The 26,671-nt window shown below is 34.7% G+C and overlaps 1 protein-coding gene across 6 annotated transcripts in view; it reads left to right on the forward strand.

Annotated features, from left to right (window-relative positions):
- Zdbf2 (zinc finger DBF-type containing 2) overlaps positions 1-24,303 on the forward strand; it is a 41,092-nt gene extending 16,789 nt beyond the window's left edge. For 2 of the 6 annotated variants that reach the window (XM_048808401.1, XM_048808403.1), the window contains 3 exons: positions 492-594; positions 5,309-5,436; positions 12,715-24,303. In XM_048808401.1, coding sequence (XP_048664358.1) covers positions 577-594; positions 5,309-5,436; positions 12,715-19,714 — 7,146 coding nt within the window. In that variant the 5' untranslated portion in view covers positions 492-576 and the 3' untranslated portion in view covers positions 19,715-24,303. Of the gene's footprint in view, positions 1-458; positions 595-5,308; positions 5,437-12,714 lie in introns of all 6 variants that reach the window. The other 4 variants (XM_048808400.1, XM_048808404.1, XM_048808402.1 and 1 more) reach the window with 3 other exon arrangements.
- The last annotated feature ends 2,368 nt before the right edge of the window (positions 24,304-26,671 follow it).

Consider the following 26,671-nt stretch of genomic DNA (forward strand, 5'->3'; position numbering starts at 1 on the left):
CAGAAAATAAACCTCAAAGTTCTCTTTAGTATTTCTCTCATGATTGATAACATTATATCATTACTTTAGTGGAAGATTGTTTTTTGAACCTTTGACAGTGATATACCTTAATTCTTTAACTACAGGTTCTATTCAATAAGAATTTAGTGCAATTTTTTAACCTAATGTTTAAAATAATATTTTTCATTCATTTGGATACTCTTGCACTAAATTGACTTCAAAAAGATTCTGTTGACAACAGTCAGGGTAATTTGTATAAATTGTGAAAGCTTGGAAAAATATATGTTTCAAGGCTTTGGAAAACTAATAAGGCAGTGAAGAAATATGGGGCCTAAATCTAGTGGAGTATTCCATAGAAACAATGGAAGCCAAAAGAAAGAAAACAACTGCCAACCTAGAATTCTCTACTCAATAAGTATATCTTTTAAAAAGTAAGGTGAAATAAAAAATATTTTCAGGAAACAAAAATTAAGGGAATTTGTCACCAGCAGACCCTCACTAAAGGAAAAACTAAAAGGAGTTCTTCAGGCAGAAGGAAAATGATTCCAGATGGAAGCTCAGAGATAACAGGAAGTAATGAAGAGCAATGGAAAGGTAAATATGTAGGCAATCTAAATGAATAATGTTTTGTGGGATTAACAACAATGCCATATAGGTTGGGAGGGCAGTAAATGGAGTTAATTTCTAAGGATCTTATGTTGTTCGTGAAGAAGTAATTTTAGTCTATGATAGGTCAGGGTTGTTTGTTTTAATTTGTTACTGTGAATAGACTATGACCATCAAATTAACAGAAAGGGAAAAATTGGACTAATAAAATACAGTCCAAAAGAAGGCAAGAAAGAAGAGAAAAAATATTTATAGTATAGACACAAATAATAAAAATACTTTAAAGAGAAAAAGAATTTAAGGTGTCGGGACTAAGCTCAGTGGCAGAGGAAGTACATGCAAGTGCAAGGCCCTGGGTTTGATCATTGGCATTGGAGTAAGGGGGAAGTAGGAAGAGAGAGAGAGAGAGAGAGAGAGAGAGAGAGAAAAGGAAAAAAACAAGGCAAAAGAAAAGGATTCAAATCAAAGTATATCCAAGTAATATATCTTAAGTGAAAATGGACTTAATGCTTGAAATAAAACTATATTCAGGGTCTGGGGATATAGCCCAGTGGTAGAATGCTTGCCTAGCATGTATGAGGCCCTGGGTTTGATCCCTCCAGCAGTATGAAAAGAAAAGAAAAAAAAAATCTATATTCAACATTTTATCCGAAGAAATAAGGAAAGTAAAAGATACCAAAAATGATAAAGATTGGATAAGAAGTAAAGCTATTATTTAGATGCAACATAACTGTGGATATAAAAAATTGAAAAGGTATCTAGATAAGCTATTAGAATTGATAAATGAGTTTAAAAAGGATGTTGGATGTAGGTATAGTGATATGTGCCTGGTAGTCCAAGATACTTAGGAGGCTGAGGCAGGAGGATCACTTGAACCTAGGAGTTGGAGACCAACCTGGATATAGAGACATTGTGCTCAAAAGAAAGAAAAAAAAAACCAAAGCTGTTGGACCAACATAAAAAACAATTTTGTATTTTTTTTAAGCAGACACTACACAGAAAATGGGGTTTAAAGAAATCCTTTATAATAGCATCAAAGAACATGAACTCCTAGGGAGTAATAACAACAAAATATGCGTAAGATCTTTACATAAAACATCGAGAAATTTTCAGGTTCAAGGATTGGAAGAGTCAGTGTTGTAAAAATGTCAATTCTTCCCATATTGTTATTTTTTTATCCAATGAAATTCCAGTCAAAATCTCAGAAAAATATTTTTTAAATAAAAAGCTAATAAAATGATAATAAATAAAAATGATAATGAAAAAAAGCTAAGAACCAGGATAATCTTAATGAAGATCAAAATGAGAGGACATACTCTAGCAGATGTCAGTACTTATTAAACTACAGCCGTTGAGACAGTACAGTCTTGGTGCAAAGTTATAAGGACCAGACATTGCAGAAATAGATATATATGAATATTTCATATATGACAAAGGTGGCATTACAGAGCAATGAGGACAGGAATTTCTTCAGTAAATGATACTGGTGAAATTAGATATCTATAATAGGAAAAACATGAAAGTTTATTAATGAATCATCCTCTATACAAAAATGAATCCCAAATGGACTATAAATATAAATATTATACAAATACAATAAAGCTTATAGAAACAGGAGAAACTCTTCATGACTTTGGAGTTAGGAAGAGTGTTCTGGTCACAAAAAGCACTGAAAAATAAAAATTAACACACTGGCCTGCAACAAGATTAAGAAACTCAGGAAAATTATTAAGAAAATGAAAAGGCAAGCCGCTGAGAGGAAGATGGTACTTGAAACATATAACTGAACAAAAAATTCATGTCCAGAATAAATAATGAATTTCCACAAGTTACTAAGAAAGAGATTGAACATCTATTTAAAAAACAGGAAGAGATTTGAACAAACCCATCATAAAAGATGATATGCAAATGGCCAGTAAATATGAAAGCCATCATAAAAATTGCAGATTAAGAATACAGTGATATAAAATTGAACACTTTCCAGAATAGCTAAAATTTGAAAAGACAATACCAAGTGTTGATGAGGAAGTAGAACAGTGCAAACTATGATACACTGCTGGTAGAATATAAGTTAGTACAGCTACTTTGGAAGACTAGCCTACAATGAATTCTAAAGCTGAACATATGCAAAATTTATGACCTAGAAGTTCCATTCCTAGTAACATACTCAATAAAAATATATGTGCATTGGCACTAAAAGCCATATCAGAAGGTTCTTTGTAACATTATTTGTACTAGCCAAGTGCAGGTAACAACACAAACGTCTATCAAGGGCAGAATGGATAAATAAATTATTATTTATACAGTGGAATACAGATGTGAAAATAACCAAACCTCAGCTAACATGTAAGAATATCACAAATATAATATTGAGTAAGAGAAGCTGAATGCAAAAGAATAAATGTTGTATGACTCAATTTTTATGAATTTTAGTCCCTTTCAAAACTCCAATATTTCTGGGCATGGTGGTGCATGCTTATAATTCCAGCTATTCTGGAGGCTGAGGCAGGAGGATTGCAAGTTCCAGGCCAGCCTGGGCAACTTAGCGAGACCCCGTCTCAAAATTTTACAGAAGGTCTGGGGGCCAGCGCAATGGCACATGCCTGTAATTCCAGCGGCTTGGGAGGTAGAAGCAGGAGAATTGCAAATTCAAAGCCAGCCTCAGCAATTTAGCATGGCCCTAAGCAAAACCCTGTTTCAAAATTTAAAATATTTGAAAAGGGGCTGGGGATGTGGCTCAGTGTTAAGCACCCCTGGGTTCAATCCCTGCTATCAGGGTGCTGGGGATGTAGCTCAGTGGTAGAACGCTTGCCTAGCATGTGCAAGCCCCTGAGTTCATTCCCCAGTAGCGGGGGGAACAATTGTAGTATTAAAAATCAGGACAGTAGTTACTTTTGGGGAGGTGGGAAGGAATATTAGATTGCTATGGGACATTAGAGAAATTAATAGTTGCTTGCTAATTTTTCATAGATGGTTATGGATGTGTTTATTTTGTGATAATTTGAACTTATGCATATAATTTTTGTATTTTATGTATGTTATATATCAATTTGAAAATTGTAAAGGAACCCTTCTGGGATATATAAAATGTGGTGGTTACTAGAATTTATGTAAATATAGTTTTCCATCGCTTTTTTTCTTTTCGTTTTGGCAGAGAGAGCACAGGGTTGGATTTTAATTGAATCTTTGTTCCCTCGTGCATGTGTTCCCTTTAACTACCAGTGGTGTAACTTTGATGATGGATACTGGACAGTGGGGAGTTTTGTAGTAGGAGGATTTCAAGATTGTCACATGTATTTTTTTGGTGCTGGAGATCAAACTTAAGGCTTTGTGCATGCTAGGCAAATATTCTACCACAGAGCTATACCCATAGCCCCAAGACTGTCATGATTTTAGATTCTTACTGGAGCTTAAGTAGAACTAAACCTCTGAAGCCAACATGGAAGAAATGATTCCAAGAGTTGTTAACAGTGGTCAGGAGGTAGCAACCTGATTTTAAGTTCTTTTGGCACATTCACTATGTTGTGTAAAACGTGATTTCCTCCCAGTATTATTATAAACTTTAGTTGTTGACTCAAGTCCTGACCTTGCTACTTGCTGGGTATATACCTTTGGACAATTACTTTCTTTGTGCCCAGATTCTTTATGTCTAAAGGGAACACTTATTAGTCATACACTGAAAAATCAACAAGACTATTGCATAAACAAAATAACACTGTGTTTGGTACATCATATACTTTAGTCCACAAAATAATATTTGTGAAGGCAGAATCTTTCTGTGGACAAAAGAATTTAGTGTATTTATGCCAGTATTTACTTAAGGCAGAATTTTTAACCTCTGAAGTAAAAAGAATAATTTTTTTTGTGAATTAATCTTTGTTCTTTTAAAATATAAGGATCCAGCTGGGATACAGTGGTGCATACCTGTAATCTCAGCAATTTGGGAGGCTGAGGCAGGAGGATCCCAAGTTCAAGGGCGGCCTTAGCACCTTAGCAAGGCCCTAAGCAAATGGTGAGACCCTGTCTCAAAATAAAAAAATAAAAAGGGCTGGGGACTTAGCTCAGTGGTAAAGCCCCCCTGGGTTCAATCCATAGTACCAGTGAGATAAAAGGATCCAACCATGTTCTCTCTTTTAGCAGATTTTTATTATAAAAATAAGGATTTATAAGAAAAACTTAGAAATTATCCATAATTATACCACAAATATAAATGCTTCTAAGATTTTGGTGTATATTCTTCCATTAACTTGTATATTCATTTTAAAACCGTAATTTGAGTTAAAACTAAACATGTTATATTTGCATTTCCCATTTTTTTGATATGTAACAATTCTCTATGTTATTAAAATTTGTATTGTTTTAGATAGCTATATAATTTTACATCTTAGGGCATATTGTAATTTAAGGATTTCGTTGATGGACACTTAAGAGTTTTCAGTTTTTTTTAATTACATAGTGTGATAAGCACTCTTTTGACATCTTATTCACATTTGAGATGATTTCCTTAGGATATATTTGGAGAAATGCAGTTACGGTATCCAAGGGAAAGATAGTTTAATGGTTTTTAGATTTGTATTTTAGAATTGCTCTACAGAGAGGATATCAGTTTATGTCTCTACCAGGAATATATAATTGAATCCATTTTGTGAATTCTTACAAATGAATATTACTCATTTAAAAATACTCACTTTTTTCTTTATAGCATTTGTTCAGTGCTCAGCACAGAAGCTTGACCAGACAGAGTAGACGTCGGATATGTACCAGTAGTTTGATGGAACGTTTCTTGCAGGACGTACTGCGACATCACCCATATAATTATCAAGAGAACAGGTAAGGTAGCTCAGTGGAATAATAGTATCACATAGTTTTATGATACAGTAGTTGTCTCTGTTAATGCTACTACTACTATTGTTGTTGTTGTTATTATTATTATTATTTTGTGTGGTACTAGGGATCGAATGGGATTGAATGTAGGGGCTCTACCACTGAGCTGCACCTCCAGCCCTGTAGTGAATTTTTTTACTTAAGCCAAAAAAAAGTAAAAATTGCAAATGGACATCACTAGACAAAATTTCACTACAGGGCTAGGGTGCAGTTCAGTGGTACAGTGCTTACCTGGTATGCATGAGGCCCTGAGTTCAATTCCCACCACTGCAAAAAGGTAACAAAAAATTTCCCTATAGGAGATAGGGACTATACTATGCTTTTTCCTAAATGTTTTTGGCCAACAAATAATTATATATCATTAAGTTTTTTATATGTGCTCATAGGATTAAATAGGGATAGAAAGGTGAGCAAAAATAGTTCTTAAAAGATTAGTAGCAGAAATTATGTCATTTGTAGGGATGGAACTTTGAGACCATTAAGTGGAAAAAAGTCAGAATGTCAGAGGTTGTATTTTTTCTCATGTGTGAAAGTTATAAAAAATGAAAATAAAGGTGGGGTGTGTTTCATGAAAATTAAAGGGAAATAAATAGAATAGAGGAAAGGAACCCCCAGGGATGGAGGATGGCTGGGAAAGGAGAAATACTGGGGAATGATATTGATCAAATTATATTGCTACATTGTGTGCAAGTATGAATATGTAACAACAGATTCCTCTAGTACTTACAACTGTAAGGCATCAATAAACGATTTTGGGGAAAAAAGATTAGCAGCAGAAAACCTGGGTGACAGCAGAGTAAGAATAGTCAAAGTAAAAAACTAAGTCATTTCTACATTAATGGAACTGTTTGCTAACTCTGAGTAGAAGAGGTATCAAATAGAATTGTCTCCTTTTATGATCTTAACATTGATGGCTTGTCTTACATCAGTTTGTTTTGGCTGTTTTAATAAAAATAAATAGTTTGGTAACATTAAGAGTTAATGTCCTATGTTAAAGAAAAACATTGGTAGAAAGAAAAGAGGTTAAGCTGGATGTGGTGGTATAATCTGAGAAAGTCGGAAAATTGAGGCAAAAGGATTACAAATCCAAATGCAGCTTGGGCAATTTAAGCAGACTTTACCACAAAGTAAAAAAAAATAATAAGAGCTAGAAATGTAGCTCAGTGGTAGAGCCACCCAAGGTTCAATACCCAAGACAAAAAAAAAAAAAAAAAAAAAAAAAAAAAAAGAAAAGAAAATCAGATAAAATACTATAGTGATTTTCCAGCTCTAGTTGTAGGAAGACAAGGTAAGATAAATATTAGCACACCTACAAAATTAGCTGAGATGTACACCACTGGTATAAAAAGTGATAAACTTCTGCTTTGCAAGACACTAACCTAGAAATGGTGAAAATGTTTTAGTGGAGAATTTCTTCTTAAAATCTATATATTTTTTTAAGCTGGTGGAAAGATAGACTATCCTGGGTCAAATGTGAGTGTTTCTAGTGTACAATTCTCTATTTCTGTGGTTTAAATTCCTAGAATTTGAACTTCGAGGTCAGATTATATGGACCTTAAAAAAGTCTTTATTTTTTTAACTTTTCACTATGTAATAATTTCAGGCATACAGAAACATTACAAAACTGGTACAAGAAATTCTCATATTTACCCAGCTTCTTATCTTATGTATTGTTTATTCATATACTTTGCCCACTTTTCTATTGTTTCTATACTTTGAATCTGCAAGCAGTATTTAAATATGGATGATAGTTCTTTTTTTGATAATAGTTCTTTGTATTTTAAATATGTTACTAGTATTTTCTTAGAATCTGTTGTTTGTCTTTTAACTGTACATGCTTTTATTCTTTCTTTCCCATATGGAAATGCAACTTTTTTTTTCCCCTTTTTTCTGGTGCTGGAATAAAACCTAAGGGTGTTCTACTACTGAGCTACATCCTTAGTCTATATTATTTTATTTTTGAGACAGAGTCTTAAGAAATTTCCAAGACTGGCCTCAAACTCGAAATCCTTCTGCCTCAGCCTCCTGAGTAGCTGGGATATAGGCAGGCATCATTACACTAGGCAAATTAAATATTTTAATATAATCAGGTCTAAGGAAAAATTTCCTTTGTGGTTTCTTTTATATATTTTTTCCTTCATGCCCTGGTTTTTTCTTTTAAATATTTTAAATAATCCTAGAATTTGTTTTTATATGGGGTATGAGGCAGGACTTAATTCTTTTATAAATGTATTTCTAATTTATACTGATATAAAATGTCATCACACCTGTAATATCTAATTCCTGCATTTTGTTTTGTCTCTGTGTGTATGTGTGTGTACATATACATATCTGATCTCTCTTTTTTTTTTTGGAGCTGGGGGTTGAACCCAGGGCTTTGTGACTGCAAGGCAAATGCTTTGCCACTGATCTATATCCCAGCCCACATATCTGATCTTATTTATTTATTTATTTATTATTAGTTGTTCAAAACATTACAAAGCTCTTGATATATCATATTTCATACATTTGATTCAAGCAGATTATGAACTCCCATTTTTACCCCATATACGTATTGCAGATTCACATGGGTTCCACATCCAGTCTTTTACATACTGCCATACTAGTGTCTGTTGTATTCTGCTGCCTTTCCTATCCTCTACTATCCCCCCTCCCCTCCCCTCCCATCTTCTCTCTCTACCCTATCTACTGTAATTCATTTCTCTCTCTTGTTTTTTATCCCCCTTTCCCCTCACTTCCTCTTATATGTAATTTTGTATAACAATGAGGGTCTCCTTCCTTTACCATGCAATTTCCCTTCTCTCTCTCTTTCCCTCCCCCCTCTCGACCCTGTTTAATGGTGATCTTCTTCTCATGCTCTTCCTCCCTATTCTGTTCTTAGTTGCTCTCCTTATATCAAAGATGACATTTGGCAATTTGTTTTTTAGGGATTGGCTAGCTTCACTTAGCATAATCTGCTCTAGTGCCATCCATTTCCCTGCAAATTCCATGATTTTGTCATTTTTTAGTGCAGAGTAATACTCCATTGTGTATAAATGCCACATTTTTTTTTATCCATTCATCTGTTGAAGGGCATCTAGGTTGGTTCCACAGTCTAACTATTGTGAATTGTGCTGCTATGAACATCGATGTAGCAGTATCCCTATAGTACGCTCTTTTAAGGTCTTCAGGGAATAGTCCAAGAAGGGCAATAGCTAGGTCAAATGGTGGTTCCATTCCCAGCTTTCCCAGGAATTTCCATACTGCTTTCCAACACATATCTGATCTTGAATACCACTTTGTCCCTTCAAGTTTTCAAAATCCATGTAGGTATTACATTGTTTGTTTTTATTTTTTTAATTTTTTTTTTGAAGAGAGAGTGAGAGAGGGAGAGAGAGAGAGAGAGAATTTTTTTTTTAATATTTATTTTTCAGTTATCGGCGGACACAACATCTTTGTTTGTATGTGGTGCTGAGGATCGAACCCGGGCCGCACGCATGCCAGGCAAGCGCGCTACCGCTTGAGCCACATCCCCAGCCCTTTATTTTTTTCTAAATTATAGAGTTTATAGTTTCTTTTTTTTTTCTGTCTTTCTAGAGACATTGTAGATTTCTTTATTAGTCTTAAAATTAGCTCTTGCTTTAGTTTTTTTCTTATTTATTAGTTTTTCTTTTTTCTTAATTTATTTCACTTTTTTTTTTTTTGGTAGTGGGGATTAAACTCAGCGGCACTTAAACACTGAGCCACATCACCATCCCCCTTTTTTGTACTTTATTTAGAGACAGGGTCTCACTGAGTTGCTTAGGGCCTTGCTTAAGTTGTTGAAACTGGCAGTCCTCCTGCCTCGCCTCCAAGCTGCTGAGATTACAGGTGTGTGCCACTGCACCTGGCTCACTTTCCTTTTTACTAGGGTAGTTTGGTGTTCTTTTTCTATCTTCTTGAATTAGATGCTCAGTTAATTTGTGTTTAATAATTCTTTTATTATGCAGGAGGACTTAAAAGTACATTTTCATTTTGGCAATACCTCACAGCTTTTGATATATAATTGTTTTATTGATAGTTAAATCATTTTTAGCTCAATAGTTACATAAAAGCTTTATATGACTTTTTTACATACTTTTATGTAATTTTTTCTTTAACTATTATCTTCAATGCTTAGATTTTTGGAGGGCTTTTTCTGGTATATAAATTACAAATAACTAGAAATATGGGTTATGATTTAGTTGAAAATTTTAATCCCACAAATATAGAAGCAAATCAAAAGATGTAGATAGCAGTTCCTAACCTTTTTGGGATTTTTATCAATTTTTTAAAGTTGTATGATTCTTCCTTCTCTCCCCCTCCTTCCTTTCCTGTTCTGTTCTAAAATTATATTTTGAGAACAGTGATAGTTGTGATAGTCCTTAAGAGAAATGAAGATAGTCTAGTGTCCTGAAAAACTAAGGAAAAATTATCATTGCACTGTAATCTCATTGATTATTATTATTTTTTAAATATTTGTTTTAGAGTTCAAAAGTATGGAAAAAATTGTTTTTGCCCCATCATATTATTTTGATGTCAGGGTTAACTGTTTTATTTTTTAAATCCCAAATTAATATTAAATAAGATAATAATTTTATTTGGGAATGAAAATACTTTGTTAAAAAAAAGGACAGTTGTATGTTGTCCTTTTTTTTTTTTTTTTTAACAAAGTATTGTCTCTTCTCCCCATTTTAGTTTATGTTGTTGGTACATATGTCTGTTAGGCAAACATGGCATTTTTCAAATTGTAAAATATTTAATAAAAGTTTTAGGATTTATTTTTTTACTTTCAGTTATTTCTGATTTTTGTAGACATATTGTGTGTTGCTGGGACTCTACAGATTATTTTTTTAAAACAGCTTTAGATATATAGAAAAATTGAGAAGATATACAGAGTTCCTGTAGTAGTCCCCTCATTTAGTTTCCTTAATGTTAAAGTCTCACATTAACCATGTACATTATGATATTAATTAAAGTCACTGTTTAGTTTAGTTTCCCTTAATTTTAACCTAAATTAAGTTTTCTAAACTAAGATTTTCTTGTTTTACCTCTTTTTCTCTTTTGAGAATCTCATCTAGAATACTGCCTTACATTATTTTTTCATGTCTCCTTAAGCTCCTTTTGGCTGTTGTAGTTTAATCTTTTTTGTAGGTCTAGATATGATGACTACTTATAATTTTGAATTACAGTGATTTTCTGTAATACCTTCTGCCACTACTTGAATGCTCCTTGAAAGGCAGATCATCTTTCTTTGAATTTCCCTTAGTACTTAACATAGGATCTATCACATAGTATAAAGTCCTTGGGAGATGGTTGTTTTATGACTGGATTTTTGCCTTTTTAAGAATTTAGAAGATGGCATAGGTCAGTTGCTTATACATAAGAAAGAGTGATTACTAATATGTTCTGAGTCCTGATGCTAGTAAAAAAGATTCCTTGGCTGATTTTAGGTACAAAGTTTTAGGACTTTTTAAAAATAATTTAAATATTTGAATGGGAAATATGTATACATAAGCATAATTCAAAAGTGACTCCTAAGCCAGGTGTGGTGGCACATGCCTATAGTTGTAGCTACTTGAAAGGTAGAGGTAGGAAAATTGACCCCTGGGGTGAGAGACCAACCTGGGCAACATAGCAAGACCCATCTCAAAAAAAAAGTTTTCCCTCCACAGGTAACAAGTAGATACCATTTTCGTATCTGCCCTCTCTAAACATATTCCAAGTGTATTGTCTCTTCTCCCCATTTTAGTGTTAGTATTATAATATTTAGTGTTCTAGGTAGACTTAACTTACTTTTCACTAACAATGCTTATAGTGATTGATTTTTATTAGTACACATAAAGCTGCCTTTATTTTTAAAATTTACATTGTTTTATTAAAAACCATTAATTATTTAACCAGTATCCAGTTGATGAGTGGATCCACTCATCAGGAGACTATCATGCTAAGTGAAATAAGCCAATCCCAGAAAAACCAAAGGCCAAATGTTCTCTCTGAAATGTGGATGCTAACACAACAAGGGGTCGGAGGGAAAAATAGAAGTTCATTGGATTAGACAAAGGGAATGAAGGGAAGGGAGGGGAGATGAGAATAGGAAAGACAATAGAATGAATCAGACATAACTTTCTTATGTTTATATATGAATAAATGAGCAGTGTAACTCCACATCATGTTCAACCAAGAATGGGATCCTAATTAGAATAAGTTATGCTCCATGTATGAATGATATGTCAAAATACACTCTACTGTCATGTAATCTGAAAAGAACAATTAAAAAAATAAATAAAATTTTGAAAAAGGTGGATCGACTGGGTGTGGTGGCACATGCCTGTAATCCCAGCAGCTGGGGGGGCTGAGGCAAGAGGATCTTAAGATCAAAGCCAGCCTCAGCAAAAGTGAGGCACTAAGCAACTCAGTGAGACCCTATCTCTTAACAAAATAGGGCTGGGGATGTGGCTCAGTGGTTGAGTGCCCTTAGTTCAGTCCCCGGCAAACCTCCTCCCCACAAAAGGTGGATCTGTTCGTTTGCTATTATCAGAAATTAAAATAAGGAGTGAATACTCATATATTCCTAATTAATTAAACACATGAGAAAACCAGTAGGGGAATTACTAGATCAGAGGGAGAATACACTTAAAATTTTAATTGACATTCCTACATTGCTCTTTGTAAAGGTTACCAGTCAGAAAAGGTTAACCAATAATCTGAAGTTAACTTATCTATATTCCTACCAACAGTGTATTGAAGTACCCTTGTCAAAACAATAATTTAATAATAGCTGACATTAGTGAATCCTTGCAAATGTGCCAGCTTTTTTCTTTTTAAATGCTCTTTACACATAATGGCTAATTTACTCCTCAAAATGGTCTCATGAGAGAAAATAATATTCCATTTTTTAGAGGTGGAATCTGAGGCATATAAGGTTAAGTAACTTGTGTCAAGTTTTCTGCTATTTACTTCTCTAATAAATGACTAAAAAATGAGATGTGGTTTAATTTGCATTTCTTTCTCATATGAGGGAGCCATTTTTGTTTATTAAATAGGTACTTCTTTTAAACAATTACTTCCCTGAAGCACATGCAATATACTGTTTAGTGTAATTGCCTTGATTCTTTGTCCTTTAAGAATTGTCTAGAGTAGAAAGAAAATAACACTTACTATTGCATTTTAAACAGATGTTAGAATATTTTTATGTTTTTTTTCTCCTTTTTTTTTCTTTTTTAGAGGAGCACAAAATGAGATGTCTATGAATGCTGCATCACCTGAAGTGGTTCATTTGGAAGATTTCTTTTCTGAAGAATATGCTCAGGACACTCCTGAAACCATAGAAGAAGAAACACTCTCTGAGAGTTCTGATTCTGTTGAAGAGTTGACTTCTGAACCTAGTGATCAATCACAGGAGCCTGTAAGGGAGATATCAATTCGACCATCAGTTATTCAAAAACTGGAGAAGGGACAGCAGCAGTCCTTGGAGTTTGTTCCTAAAATTGAGAGTGGTGGTATGAAAAGAATAAATCCAGTAGATATTGGTCAAGCTACAAATAGTGGAAAAAATCCAGTACGTCCCCCAGTGATTTGTAATGCTCCTGCCAGTTGTTTACCTGAGAGGTCTTATGATAGGCCAGTTGCGACTACTACTTCTAGGTTACCACTAGCAGTCCACTTGGATTCAGTTAGCAAATGTGACCCAAACAAAGCTCACACACACCTTGAACAGCTAGACATGGTCTCTAGAAATCCTGTGCCATCAGCCCTTGTAGGAACTTCAGTTTCATATAAGAATCCTAAAGAATCAAATAGGAAACCTTTATGTGTAAATTCAGATAAGTTGGTTTTACAGAAAGAAGTAAAATCTCAGGGTGAATTGTCACCTGGCTTTAAATTCTGTGAACTTAAGGGTACTGAAAATTCTGTAAGAGTTAAATCTTCTTCCAGATCTAACTTGGCAGGAAATCTGAACAAAACTGACAAGCCTTCTGATAGAGGAGTCTTTGGAGATGCCATTCCAAAGCACCATGAGGAATTTCTTTCAAATATGGATTGTAGCCAAGAAGAAGAGCATTTGGTTTTTAAGAAGTCATCATTTTTGAAACAAAAGTTCTCACTGAGTTCTGAAGTGAAGTTTGATTGTGGTCCTCTTCAGTCAGCAGCTGATCAATCCCAAGAGGCTGTCCAAGACTTAAGCCTTTGGAAGGAAGAGCGAGTTGACCAAGAAGATGAGAACTATGAATCTAGAGGTTCTGAAATGAGTTTTGATTGTGGTTCCTCCTGTCATTCACTGACTGATCAATCTGAAATGTCTGATAGAGAAATAAACCTTTTAGAGGAAACACATGCTGATTTAACACATAAGAATAAGAAATCTTGTGTTTCTGAAAAAATTTCTGATCGCAATGATTCTCTTCAGGCAGTTACCAGGCAATCACAAGTGATTGTTAAAGAAGAAGGTCTTCAGAATACAGCGCGTATTAGCCTGGTTGACGAAAGCTATGATACTAGTGGTTCTGAAATGAATTCTGATTATGATGAAGACTTACCTCAGTCAGCTAAAAAGTACTGCCAACAGCCTGTGAAAGAAGTAGACCTTCCTCAGGAAGTTCACATTAGTTTGGTTGATAGGGACTATGGATGTACTAGCTCTGAATCAAGTGCTGATTCCATTTTCTCACTTGAGTCAGTGGTTGATGAGTCCTCAGTGGTTGTTACAGAAAAACAAGTTTGGAAGAAGGCTCACGTTAGGTTGGTTGATGCAAGCTATGGATCCAGTTGTTCTGAATCAAGTTTTGATTGTGATGCTTCACCTCAGTCAGTAGTTGACCAACCTCAAATGACTGTCAAAGAAAAAAAACTGAAACACAGACACGTCCACCTAAAAAATAAGAAACGTAAACCCAGTCTTGCTAAAGCACATCTTGATTGTGGTGTTTCTCTTGAGACAGTGGCTGATGAACCCCAGAGGGCTGTTGAAGAAAAAAATCTTCTGAAAGCGAAGAATGCTGACCTTGTGGATATGAACTGTGAGTCTCATGGTCCTGAAATGGGTTTTCATGATGATGCTCAATTAGTGGCTGATGAATCTCAAGTAGCAGTTAAAGAAGTAAACCCTCAGAAAGTAGATAATGACCTAGAGAATAATAAGAGTATTCCATCTAGCATTTCTTATCTAAGTTTCGATTCTCATGCTTTTTTTTATCAGTCAGCTAATGATCAACCTCAAGGGGCTTTGGGTGAAGTAAATCTTAAAGAGTTAAATGTCGACATGGAAGTTAAGAGCTATGGGTGCTCCAGTTCTGAGTTGACATTTGATTCCGATTCCCCTCTTCTGTCAGTTACTGAGCGGTCTCAGCTGGATGTTGAAAGAATAAAAGAAGACATTAACCTGGAAGATGAGAGCTGTGAGTCAAATAGTTCTGACATAACTTTTGATTCTGATATTCCTGATTGCTCAGTAGTTGACCAACCTGAAGTAGCTGTTGGTGAGGAGGAACCTGTTGATCTGGAAAATAAAAGTAATGAATCTTGTATTTCTGAAATAACTTTTGATTCTGATATTCCCCTTCATTCAGGAAATGATCATCCTGAAGTAGCTGTTAAAGAAGTAATCATTCAGGAAGAAGAATACGTACATTTAGAAAGGAAGAATGACAAACTCATTGATTCTGAAATAAATTTGGATTCTTATGCCCCTCTTCATTCAGTGACTAATCCTCCCGAAGTAGCTGATAAAAAGCTAAATCCTCAAAGAGAAGAGCAGGTACTCTTTAAAAATAAGGAAAATGAGCCTGCTGATTCTGAATTAAGTTTGGCTTATACCATTTTTCCTTCAATGACTGGACATTCTGAAGATCCCTTTAAAGACATAAACTTTGAGAAAGAAGTGCATGTACCCTTTGAAAATAAGACTAATGAATTAAGTGCTTCTGAAACAAGATTGGATTCTGATATCCCTCTTCAGTCAGTGATTCAGAAACCCACAGTAGTTGTTAAAAATATATGGCTTCAAAAAGAAAAGTATGCTGAATTCCAAGATAAAAATGCTGAACTTACTGATTCTGAAATAAATTCAGATTCTGATATTCCTCATTATCCTATGGCAGAACCTCAAGTAGCTGTTAAAAGAAAAGAGAAAAAGAAGCATATTGTAGAAAAGAGTCATTATCATGGTGATTCTGAACTACTTTTCAGTTCTGAGATCCTTCCTCAGTCAATAGCTGAAAAACCTCAGTCAGCTATTTTGGAGAAGGATCATGTTAAGCCAGAAGGTCGAAGTACTGTACTTAAATGTTTTGGAATAAATGTGAATATTGATGCCTCTCTTCATTCAATCACTGACCAACCTCATCTGGCCCTTTTGAAGGAAAAACATGTTGATCTGAAAGATGAAAGTAGCACACCTAGTACTTCTAAAATACATTTCAATCTTGTTGACCCTCTTCAGACACTACCTAAACGTCCTGAAGTAATTAAGAGCACAAACCAATGGAAGGAAGAGACTATGCACCTGGAAAATAAGATTGATGAACCTAGTGGTTCAAAGGCAGTGCGTAATACTGATATTTCTCTTCAGTCTACAGCTAACCCACCTGAAGTAGCTATTAAACAAGTAAACCTTGCGAGTGAAGATCAAATGTATTTGGAAAGTAAGAATAGTCAATATAATTCTGAAAGAAGTTTGGATTCTGATTTCTTGGTTCAGGAAGTAGTCAGTCAACCTCAAATAACTACTTTAGAGCCAGAGCACTTTGAAGTAGAAGGCAAGCACAGTCAGTCTTGTGATTCTGAAGTAAGTTTTGATTCTGATGACTCTCTTCAATCAGTGGCTGACCAGCTCGGGGAAACTGTTAAAGAAATAAGTCATTGGAAGGATGAAGACATTGACATGGAAGATAAGAGGGATGAAGCCAAGAGTTTTAAAACTATATATGATTCTGATGTACTTAAGCCAGCAGCTGACCAAACTGAAGAAGTAGTTCCAGGGATCAACCTTTGGAAAGAACATGTTGACTTGGGAGATAAAATTGTTAATCCTAGTGACAGAGTGACAGAAAAGAAAATAAATTTTGATTCTGACAAAACTCTTCAGTCTGTGACTAAAATTCAAGAGCCTGCTAAAGAAATAAATCTTTCAAGAGAAGGACATGTTTGTCTGGATGATAAGGTCTATGAACCTTGTGGTTCTAGAATAATTTATGTTTCAAATATCCCCTTTCAATCAGTGATTCAGGGACCACAAAGTTTGGAAGAGAGGCCTGCTAATTTGGAAGTTAAGAACAGTGATCCTTGTGGTCCTGAAATACGTTTTGATTCCAGTGATTCTTGTCAGTCAGTGGCTGGCCAGTTGCAAAAATCTATCACAGAAATCAATCTGAAGGAAGACCATATTTACCTGGAAGATAAGAGCTATAAACTGGTTGATTGTGAGGCATGTTATGATTCTGATGTTCCTGTTCAGTTTGTAGCAGATCAATCTCATGTGTCTGTCAAAGAAATAAACTTGCAAAAGGAAGATCAAAATGACCTAGAAGATAACAACTACACACCCTGTTGTTCTGAAATAAGATGTGATTCTGGTGTTCATCTGCAGTCAGAAGTTGACCCGTCTCAAATGACTTACAAAGAAACAACCTTTCAGAAGAGAGAACTGCTTGGCATGGAAGAAAAGTCCAGCGAACCAAGTGATTCTGAAATGATGTCTGATTCTGATGTTTCTTTTCAAATAGTAGTTAACTCATCATCCCAAACGTCAGATGGAGAATCAGATTCTCCACCAGTGGTGTTTGTGGATGTGATGGCCAGTGATAGTGATTGTGACCGTGAAGTAATATCTGATTCTAATGTTCCTCTTGAGTTAGTGACTGACCCACCTCCCATGACTATCCCAGAAACCAGCTGTATAAATACAGAGTCCATTGATGTTGGAAATAACTACTGTAACTACTGTGGTTCTCAACTAAGAAGTGTTTTGGAAGCCTCTTCTCACTCAGTGGCAAGCCAACCCAAGAAGTCTTTCAAAATAATAAACCGGAAGAATGACTATATTATTCTGGGAGACTCAACTTGTCAGTCTTGTGGTAATGAAATAGATTTTAGTGGTGATGCCTCTGATCAGTCCATGACTTACCAGTCACAAGGACCTGATAGAAGTATTGACTCAGAAGATAAGAGTTGTGAATATAATCGTACTGAAAGAAATTTTAATTTGGAAAGCAGTACTCAATCAGTGACTCATCAAGTACAGCAAACTGACAAGGAAGACAACCTTTGGAAAGATCAAAAAGATAAAAGCTGTGAGTCTAATGTTTCTGCAACGGGCTCCACTTCCTCTTCTACATCAGTGATCCGTCAAACTACAGTTAGAAAAAGTGCTTTAAAGTCAAAACGTAGAGATCAAGAAAGTTGTAAATCTTGTTTTGAGAGGGGTTTTCAGTGTGATCCCTCTCATCATTCTGACTCTAACCAGCCTGGAGAAGCTGTTAAAAAACGCCCAGTTAAGAGGGTAACTTTTGACTTAGGAGAAAAGAGTCGTGATTCCCAATCAGGCTCTGCTCCCAAGACTGGTTCTGGAAGGAACCTGGGAAAAGACAAGGAGGTCATGGATGATCTTGATGCACCAGTTATTGAGGCCTTATCACAGATACTTCCTTCATCTCTGGGAAGAAGGTGGTCTCGAATAATAAGAGAAAATCACTCAAAAATTAATGCCCTTATGAAGGATTTTAAGGAAGGTCATTTCCGCTGTTACTTTAATAATGAAGCTAAGACCCAAATCATTACTTTGTATAAAGAAAGACACATTGCCTGGCCTATCTTTAATCAGACCACTGCATCAGTTCAAACTGTGTCAAGTTTTGAAGATATTGCAGGTGGATTTTCAGACATTGATGACTGTGTAGTGGCTGTAGAGAAACCAAACTGTCATTATCCTCTAGCAGAGAGGCTTCTTTCTAAACAGAATTTGTTTGTGGCTTCTCAGAACCAGATAGAAAAAGTTAGCCATGGAACTCAAACCAGTTTTATAAGTTACCCATTGAAGAAAAGAAAAATAGTTAGACTAGAGGTAGAATCACCAAAAAAAAAGTGTGTGCAGAGTGACGGAAAAGAGAAAAAAATCATCAAAATTGGGACAGTTGAATTGCCTGGATCACAAATTAAAGTTTTGGAGCCTGGACAACCCAAACCTGTAATTCGTATTCTTACTTCTATAAATATTAAACCGAAGGAAGATGAATCCTGCGACTCACCTAAAGTGAACCATTGTGTTTGTGATAATGATCTACAGTTTCTGTGCAAATATAAACAGAGTAACCATAATTGCCCATCACTTCTGAAAATTGTAAATAATTTTCCATCAAACGTGGTAATATCAGAGTCTGACATATGTTGTAAATGTCACATTCATCATGGGAGTGACTTAAACTCTAGTGAGGGAGACAGTGATGCTGTACAAAACCATGCTTCAACATCTCAAATGATAATACCAGCAAGATATGAATTGAGGTCACGTTGTAGGACCAGTGAATCTTCTACATTTCTAGAAACTTCAGAGGCTGTAAATGCTAGTGAGTTTCCAGAGGAAGGTAGTTTCCAGCTAACTCTTTTAAGTCGTGATGTTGCCAAAATCTCTCCAAAACCAGTTAAATATGAGTTTTTAGAAAGTAAAAGGAAAAAGAAAATTCAAAGAAATAATGTTATGAGAAACCCAAGCTTTCCCAAAAAGGTGTTTAAAGCAGTTATTCTCCGTCAGAATGCCAGAACAGCTTCAGAAAAATGGTCAGTTTGGATTCGGACCAAAGCAAATGACATAATTAGAAAATATATTTCAAAATACTCTGCTTTTCTGCGTCATAGGTACCAATCCAGGACCACTTTATTTAGAATGCATCTTAAGAAGAAAAAATCAGGTGCCAGTAGGCTAGAGGAGGTGGATAAATCAACTCAAACACTTTCGGACACCTCAGTTACACCAGCTGGTGCTAAAGAGAAGTTAAGGGCTATCGTGAGTCCTCTGAAGCAGCCTGCACAGCGCACTTCCCGTGCTGTAGGAAGACGTGCTGTAGGAAGAAGTGCTGTAGGAAGAAAGAAGGCTAAGAGAAGAAATCGCCGCAAAAAGAAAAGGCCTATACCTGTTAGAGAATATGATTTGAGAAGTTCGTGTTACATACCAGATTCTGATAGAATGGTGACTCGGCTTGCAAGCAAAATGAAAAGTAATGAGGTAAAATAGAAATTTTTGTGTTACGTCTAGTTGAGGATTCAGTACTTCAATTAAAATACATTTGGTACTTCAGTGCACATAGCTTTCCCAACTTTGGTGGGAAAACTAACCTTAAACTATTTTGCTATAGATATTATTTTTCAGAACTTTTATATTCATTTAAAATTAGTGTTTAGGGTCCTTTTTTTTTTTTTAAAGATTCAGAAGCAACCTTTGTCCAACATTTTCTGTAGAAGAGCTTCATCTTAATTTGTCATAATTTAGCGCAGTATATAGAATTTTGTCCCTCAATTATGTCCTTCTTATTTATTTTTTTTATGATCTTTCTTGTGCAAGAAAGTTATAACATTAGGAGAATGAACATAAAAAACTTATTAATGCCATCTTCTTTTAAAAAATTGAGACAAATGCATAAATACTTACATTCTATATCAGAGAAGCATTGTCAATACAGTATTCTAACTGGATAATTAGAAGGAACTATAATGAGTTATCTCAGCTTTTAAACAGGGTTGACTTAAACTATCACAAACAAAATATAATTTATCTTTCTCTTAAAAAGCATTCCGGAGAATGAGATTCGATAATCTTCAGTTTTAAAAAGTGCCTGGTGATTTTATAGATACAATACAAATTCCTTCTGCTTCATTTAAATTGGATCTGCAAGTCTGTAACTTTCCTTATTTGGATATGGACTCATAGTCTCCTCTTTAGCATTATTAGATCTTAAGGGGAAAAAATTTTACTAGCGTGATTAGGCTTTTTAACCACCTTTACTCCCTTTTACATAAAAGGTTGGTGGTTTGATATAAAAACTAGTTAATTTTATGGCCTATCCCTTTAAAATATCTTATACATTACTACCTACCACTTTTAATAACTTGAACTGAAATTATTGGCTTGTTAATATTATTTGGGGAGGCCATTAATTATTGGCTTTAGTAAATTACTTAATATTTCAAAAAGTTGAATAAAACTGGTAACCTAAATGGAGGCCCATTTTGCAAGTGAAAAACTAGTACATCAGTTTATCTTAAACTATCAAATCGATTATCCTACACTATCTAATTAGATAATTGATTTGATAGTTTATCTTTAACTGATTTTAATAGATTAAAAGATGTGAAGATACACAGCATAAGTCTAGGATACTTGAGCATATTCATATCCTTTATTCAGGAACATTGGTTAAGCTGGAACAGATGAATCCAGTTATCCTATTAAGCCAAGATCCTGAATCTCTTTCAGTCATTGATGTTAAGGGGAAACATGATTTCACCTATATTGTGTAACTACTATATTTTATTGAAACTAGAGTCAGTGTTAAGATGTGTCTTGATTTCAGAGATTAAAAAATGTGTTACCTTAGAATTAATGAACTATAAATGTGGTTTTGTTTCAGGGGCCATTATTTAACCTGTGGGTGTGTTATGATGGTGTTTTGATGTAATTTCTTTACTTCTAAATTTAAAACATAATTATGTTGAAAAAAGTGGACAAATGTGGTGTATCTTTTAGTTGCAAAGCAACATATATAGCATTTCTTCAACCTTGCCTCGTTATATACAAACATTTTAATTTCCTTTCTTAAAATATCACTGTGGGCCTCTAGTTCACAATCATCCTCCAAATTTAATTTAGAAAGAAAGCTCTGTCCTACTGATTAGGAAGTAAACAAACAGCCAATATGTGAAAATACTCAGATTGGGTACTGATGTCTTTTTTCCTTATGGAATAGACACTTCACTCCCTTAGGTACTATCAATAGACATTCTTTGAGTGTAAGTTTAAAAGCAAGAATTCATGTGGAAATAATGTGCGACGTAAATATGACAAATTGTATCTGTTGTGATTACATCATAGGGAGAAGCAAGTGATCAAGAATAAAAGTTAAAAAAATGTTACTACCTTTTACACATTGGAAGCTAGTCTAAGTACCATTTTAAGGGACAAAAGTCAAAAGGTTTTTATTTAAAATATATATTATTAAAATTATAAACACTACAACACTGATGATTTTGTTTAACATCTTGGAAGTATTTACTTAAGTTCTTATTATAACCATCATTATTTTAGGCAAGCTTGAAAACTTGATATTGTAAAAATTATTACTTGAGTTAAATTGGAAATGAATTGCTTTCAGAATTTGATAGGATACAAGATGTGCCCCTTTGTCTAAATAAATGTTGGCTTAATTTGCAGATTATATAAAACAATTGGTGATTTTGTGTAGTCACGAATGCATTATATTCTTTTCATAGTAAAGAGTCAAATTACAACCATAATGAATATTTTATCAATCTTGTCCTTTTTCAGTATCTTGCATAGATTTTTATTGTAATTGTCCTGAGTTATACAGTATGTGGACAATATTGTGTAATGTGTGTTTTTGCATTTGTGCATTTAAATTATTTATGTAACTAGGGCTCTGAGTAACACTTTTTTTTTGCTTAAAGAAAAGCTATATTTAAATATTCAAATAATTATATATTTCCATGTAAAACTAATGTGAAGACTAATGTATTTTTTATAATGCAATTTAAAGTGTAAACTTGTTTTTGAAGTTATCAAGATAAAATTTATTAAATATTGAAATTTGTGTCTACTCTCTCCTCATATTAGAAGCCTTTCTGGAAAAACTTAAAGAATCAGAGAACAATTAAAACAGAAGTACTTTTTATAAATGGTCTGAGAGATATTAAATAAGAGATTATAAATGTTGATGCTGGTGAGAAAATAGTTAACCAAAGATACACAGATTATATTCAAAATAGTGATTATTTCAAAGGATTAAAATTAAACAACCATTTATTTATCTGATAGAATGGTGGATTAGCAACTTTTCTCTCTGTTTACCTGTATTGAAAGTGCTCATGAATAGGATTGAGTTCAGGAGTCATTTTACGTTTATTGTTTGACGCCTACTGGGAAGGGAAAAATTTAGTGCCTCCAATACCATAGCCTATATTATAAAATCAATGTACATATGTCAGTGAGGTAGATGCTTTTGGCCCCAGTTAAAAAAAATTACTGTCTTAAGTCTTTCAGTAAAGACTTTCATGTGTAGAAAATACCGAAAAATCTTGTAATTGTGAAATTACATGCCAAAATGTCAACTTAAGAAGATGTAAGGAAGGAAAGGAGACTAGGTACAAGTCTCAGTATTTCCTTGTCCTTATCCTTATCCTAATATCCAGAATTACAAGATAATTTAGTATGTTTTCCTTTGCTCTTATTCCTTATATATGTGTATTTTAAAAGTTCTCCCAAAATATTTTAAGCTATTTATCTTAAGGAATAGGTCTAGGATTTTTTGTTGCTGAATCTTTATTATACTTTCTTCTGTGTTTTTAATTTATTGTATTCATGTTGTGATAAATTTCTTTCTAGTTTTATTTATTTTAATACACTTTTAAATAAGCCTGGAAAGAAATTTATTTTCCAGATTCTCAAGCTGTGCATACATCTTGAGCCTTTCCTCAGTGCAGCTCATTGTTCTAAGCTTTACCTGTATTATCTCATTCACTCATCTCATAAGAACCCTTATGAGGTGCTATAATTATTACTATTACATGAGAAAATCGAGATATAGTTTATAGTTAATCTCCTCTTCACATCCCCAGTTTTAGGCCACCACTGTTCTAATTTCTGTCTTTATAGTTTTGCTTTTTCTGGACATTTCATATAAATGGAACCATATATAGTCTTTTGTGTCTGCCTTCTTTCATTTACCATGATATTTTTGAGGCTCATCTGTGTTGTAGCATGTGTCTCTATTTTGTTTCTTTCTATTACTATATAGTATTAAGAGTTAGTTTTTAATGAAGCCAATAATGGTCTCCTGATAACAATTTTGATAAGTCCATTAGATATGAGGCTAGCTGTTCCCTTTATGCCTCTTAATATTTGTTATAATTGATTAATCACCAAATCCAAGCCCAGATTTGACAGTTGCTTTTTTTGAGTGATTTTTATCCCGCATTTCAGTGCTCTATGCTTCTTTTACTGACCATTTGGTCATTTTTTTTCCCTGTGCTCAGTGAATTTGAATTTTCAGTGTCAATACATTACCCCATGTCCTCAATCCTTTCATGATGGATTGCTTACAGGTAACTGAAATTTGATAATCATATCCAAGTTGCATATTCTAATCCACATATGCCACAGAACCAGAAAGTGTTCATGGTGTACTAGTTGTGGTGAACACTCTTTTTATTTTAAGTTACTCTCCTACATACTTACAATACATACCATCAAAATTAGGAAATCAACATTGATCTGATATAACCATCTACTCTACAGACCTTATTCAGATTTTACAGATTGTCCCAAAATGTCCTCTGTAGGTCCTGGATTTGATTCAGGATTGAAAACTTCATGGTTCTTTAGTTTCTTTCAGTATGGAGCAGTTCTTCAGCCTTTCTGTGTATTAATAGCATGGCATTTTGAAGATGAACTGGTTTCTTTGTGGAATATTCCTTGGTTTGAGTTTGTCTGATGTTTCTTTGTAATCTATGCGTTTTTGGGAATTCTGTGTTCTCAGTGTATCTTAACAGAAGCCATGTGATGTCAGTTTGAATAAATGTGGTGACAGAAGATATCCAGTGTCGGTTCTTATGTTAGGGGAAAAGCTTCTTATAATCCATTGAAATGGGGGCACACCTAGAGGTTATCCACAAATAGACTTTTTACAACCTTTGTGACAGGTGTGACTGAGAATTATAATTTACATTTATCACCAAACCAATCATACACAAAACAATAGTTTATTCATACATTTAACAATGATTACTTCTACCCCTTCTACAGGCCTGGCCCTATGGTGGGTACCGAGGATCCAAGCATCACCCAAACAGGACCTTAATTGCTCACCCTCATACACTGTTAGGAATGAAAGGAAATTTAAGTAGTGGTTAAGTGCTATTGTTTAGATATGGTTTAATTTGGCCCCTAAAAGTTCATGTGATTGGAGGCTTGGTTCCCAGGGTGGTGATATTGGGAGGTGGGGCCTTAGTGGGAGGTCCTTTGGTCACTGGGAGTATGAGATAGTTCTTGCTAGAGAGTATAAAGGAAGTAAGCTCAGCTTATCACACTTGTCTCTTCTCCCTTGTCGGAGAAGTAATCTTAATCTACACCCCTCTGCCATTGCTGTCTGACATGAGGTGATGCAGCTATGGAGAGGCCCTCAATTGAGCCCGTGCTATGCCTTTGAACTGTGAGTCTTCAAAATTGGAGCTAAATAGACCTCTTTTCCTCATAAGTAGCCTGTATCTGGTTAACACAAACAAAAAGCTGACTTAACAGTCAGTGGAGTTGCAACATAATTGTGCCTTCAGCAGATCATTAATAGGGGCTGGGGTTGTGGCTCAGTGCTTCCCTTGAATGTGTGAGGCACCTGGGTTCGATCCTCAGCAACACATAAAAATAAAGGTATTGTGTCCATCTATAACTAAAGACAGAAATTTAAAAAAAGATAGTTAATAAACTCATAGAACACTCATGGGATCCTGCTGTTTAGCACAGATAAATTCCTCAACTTTCCTGCATGGGAGACCCAGTGCAAAGTATATCTGAGCATCATCTGGAAAGGTTGTATTATGAACAGTTTCTCCTGTGTTGGTTTTGGGCACCAGGATGAATTGTTACATAGACTTACTTATCCATCTTTCCACAATACAAAAGTGACTTCCTGAGGACCAGTGGTACATTGATCAGAAATTTAGTTTTTCAGTTGAGATTTTTGTGAGCTCCTTTGAACTGGAAATATAAGTGAATCTGAAAAGGAATTGCCTCATCCTCCAAATGAACACAATGCAGTTTAGTCAGGAAGAAAATAACAGTAGGCGTGGCATCATTTCTGCCTTATTTCTTGGCACCATATTCTAGCACAAAGTTATACAGAATATTTACTTAAAATTTCTGCTACACTGAAACAGCTTAAGAGTCCATCAACCGACAAATGAATTTTAAAATGTGGCATATACAAACAATGTAATACTGTTCAGTTAGAAAACAAACCAGGAAATTCTGTCATTTGTAACATGAGTGAACCTAGAGAACATTACATGAAATAAGGCAGGCACAGAGAGACAAATCACTGCACGATCTCACCATGTGTGGAATCTTAACTTGAACTCAAGAGTACTACCATACTTCCTTTAGTCTGATTGGAAGGAAAAGGGGAGACATTGATCAACAGGTACAAAGGCATAATTAGGAATAAGTTCTGGTGTTCCTATCACAGCAAGTTCACTGTTTATTTCAAAATATTTCAGAAAGAATGAATACTTGAGAGGATGGTTATGCCACTTAGTCGGATCATTCCACAATGTATATATGGAATCAAAATAACACTTTGTACCCCATAAAATTTAATCATTAAAGTACTAAACCTCATTGAATTACATTTAAAATGGGTAAGTTTTGTGGTATGTCAACAGTACCTTGATAAAGCTGTAAAAAAGAAAAAAATTTCTCCCACATTGGTTGTCTCCATTCCTGTGGCCATTAAATTAGTCTTAAACACCATTTCATGCCTAATGTATTCCCCAAAAGGCTGGGGCCTCCAGAATGATAGGATGAGGACCTCTGTGAGTCTACCTCTCCATAACATCAAAACTAGCAACAATGGTTGAAACCAACATTTTAGAACTCTAGGAATTAACCAAAGTTAATTTCTAGATCAATAATCTAAGGATTATTGATGTGAGAAAATTGCTGAGTCTCACAATAGTGGGCTTTGTGGCATTTTAACTTGTATTGCTGTCACTACATTGTCCCCCTGTGCTGTATCCTTGAAAACCAGCAATCTTGGAATCACAGTAGCTGTGAAAACCAGTGGCCATTCAGTCACCAGAGGCAGTAGACTCTCTGGGGCTCCTGAAAAAGTTCTATCCCCAGAACGTTGAAAATATTTGACCTGCAAGTCCCATTTGAGGGGAATTGTCTTTTTTTTTTTTTTTTTCA

This window comes from Marmota marmota, unplaced genomic scaffold (assembly GCF_001458135.2).
Source record: "Marmota marmota marmota unplaced genomic scaffold, marMar, whole genome shotgun sequence".
Taxonomy (NCBI): Eukaryota; Metazoa; Chordata; class Mammalia; order Rodentia; family Sciuridae; genus Marmota; species Marmota marmota.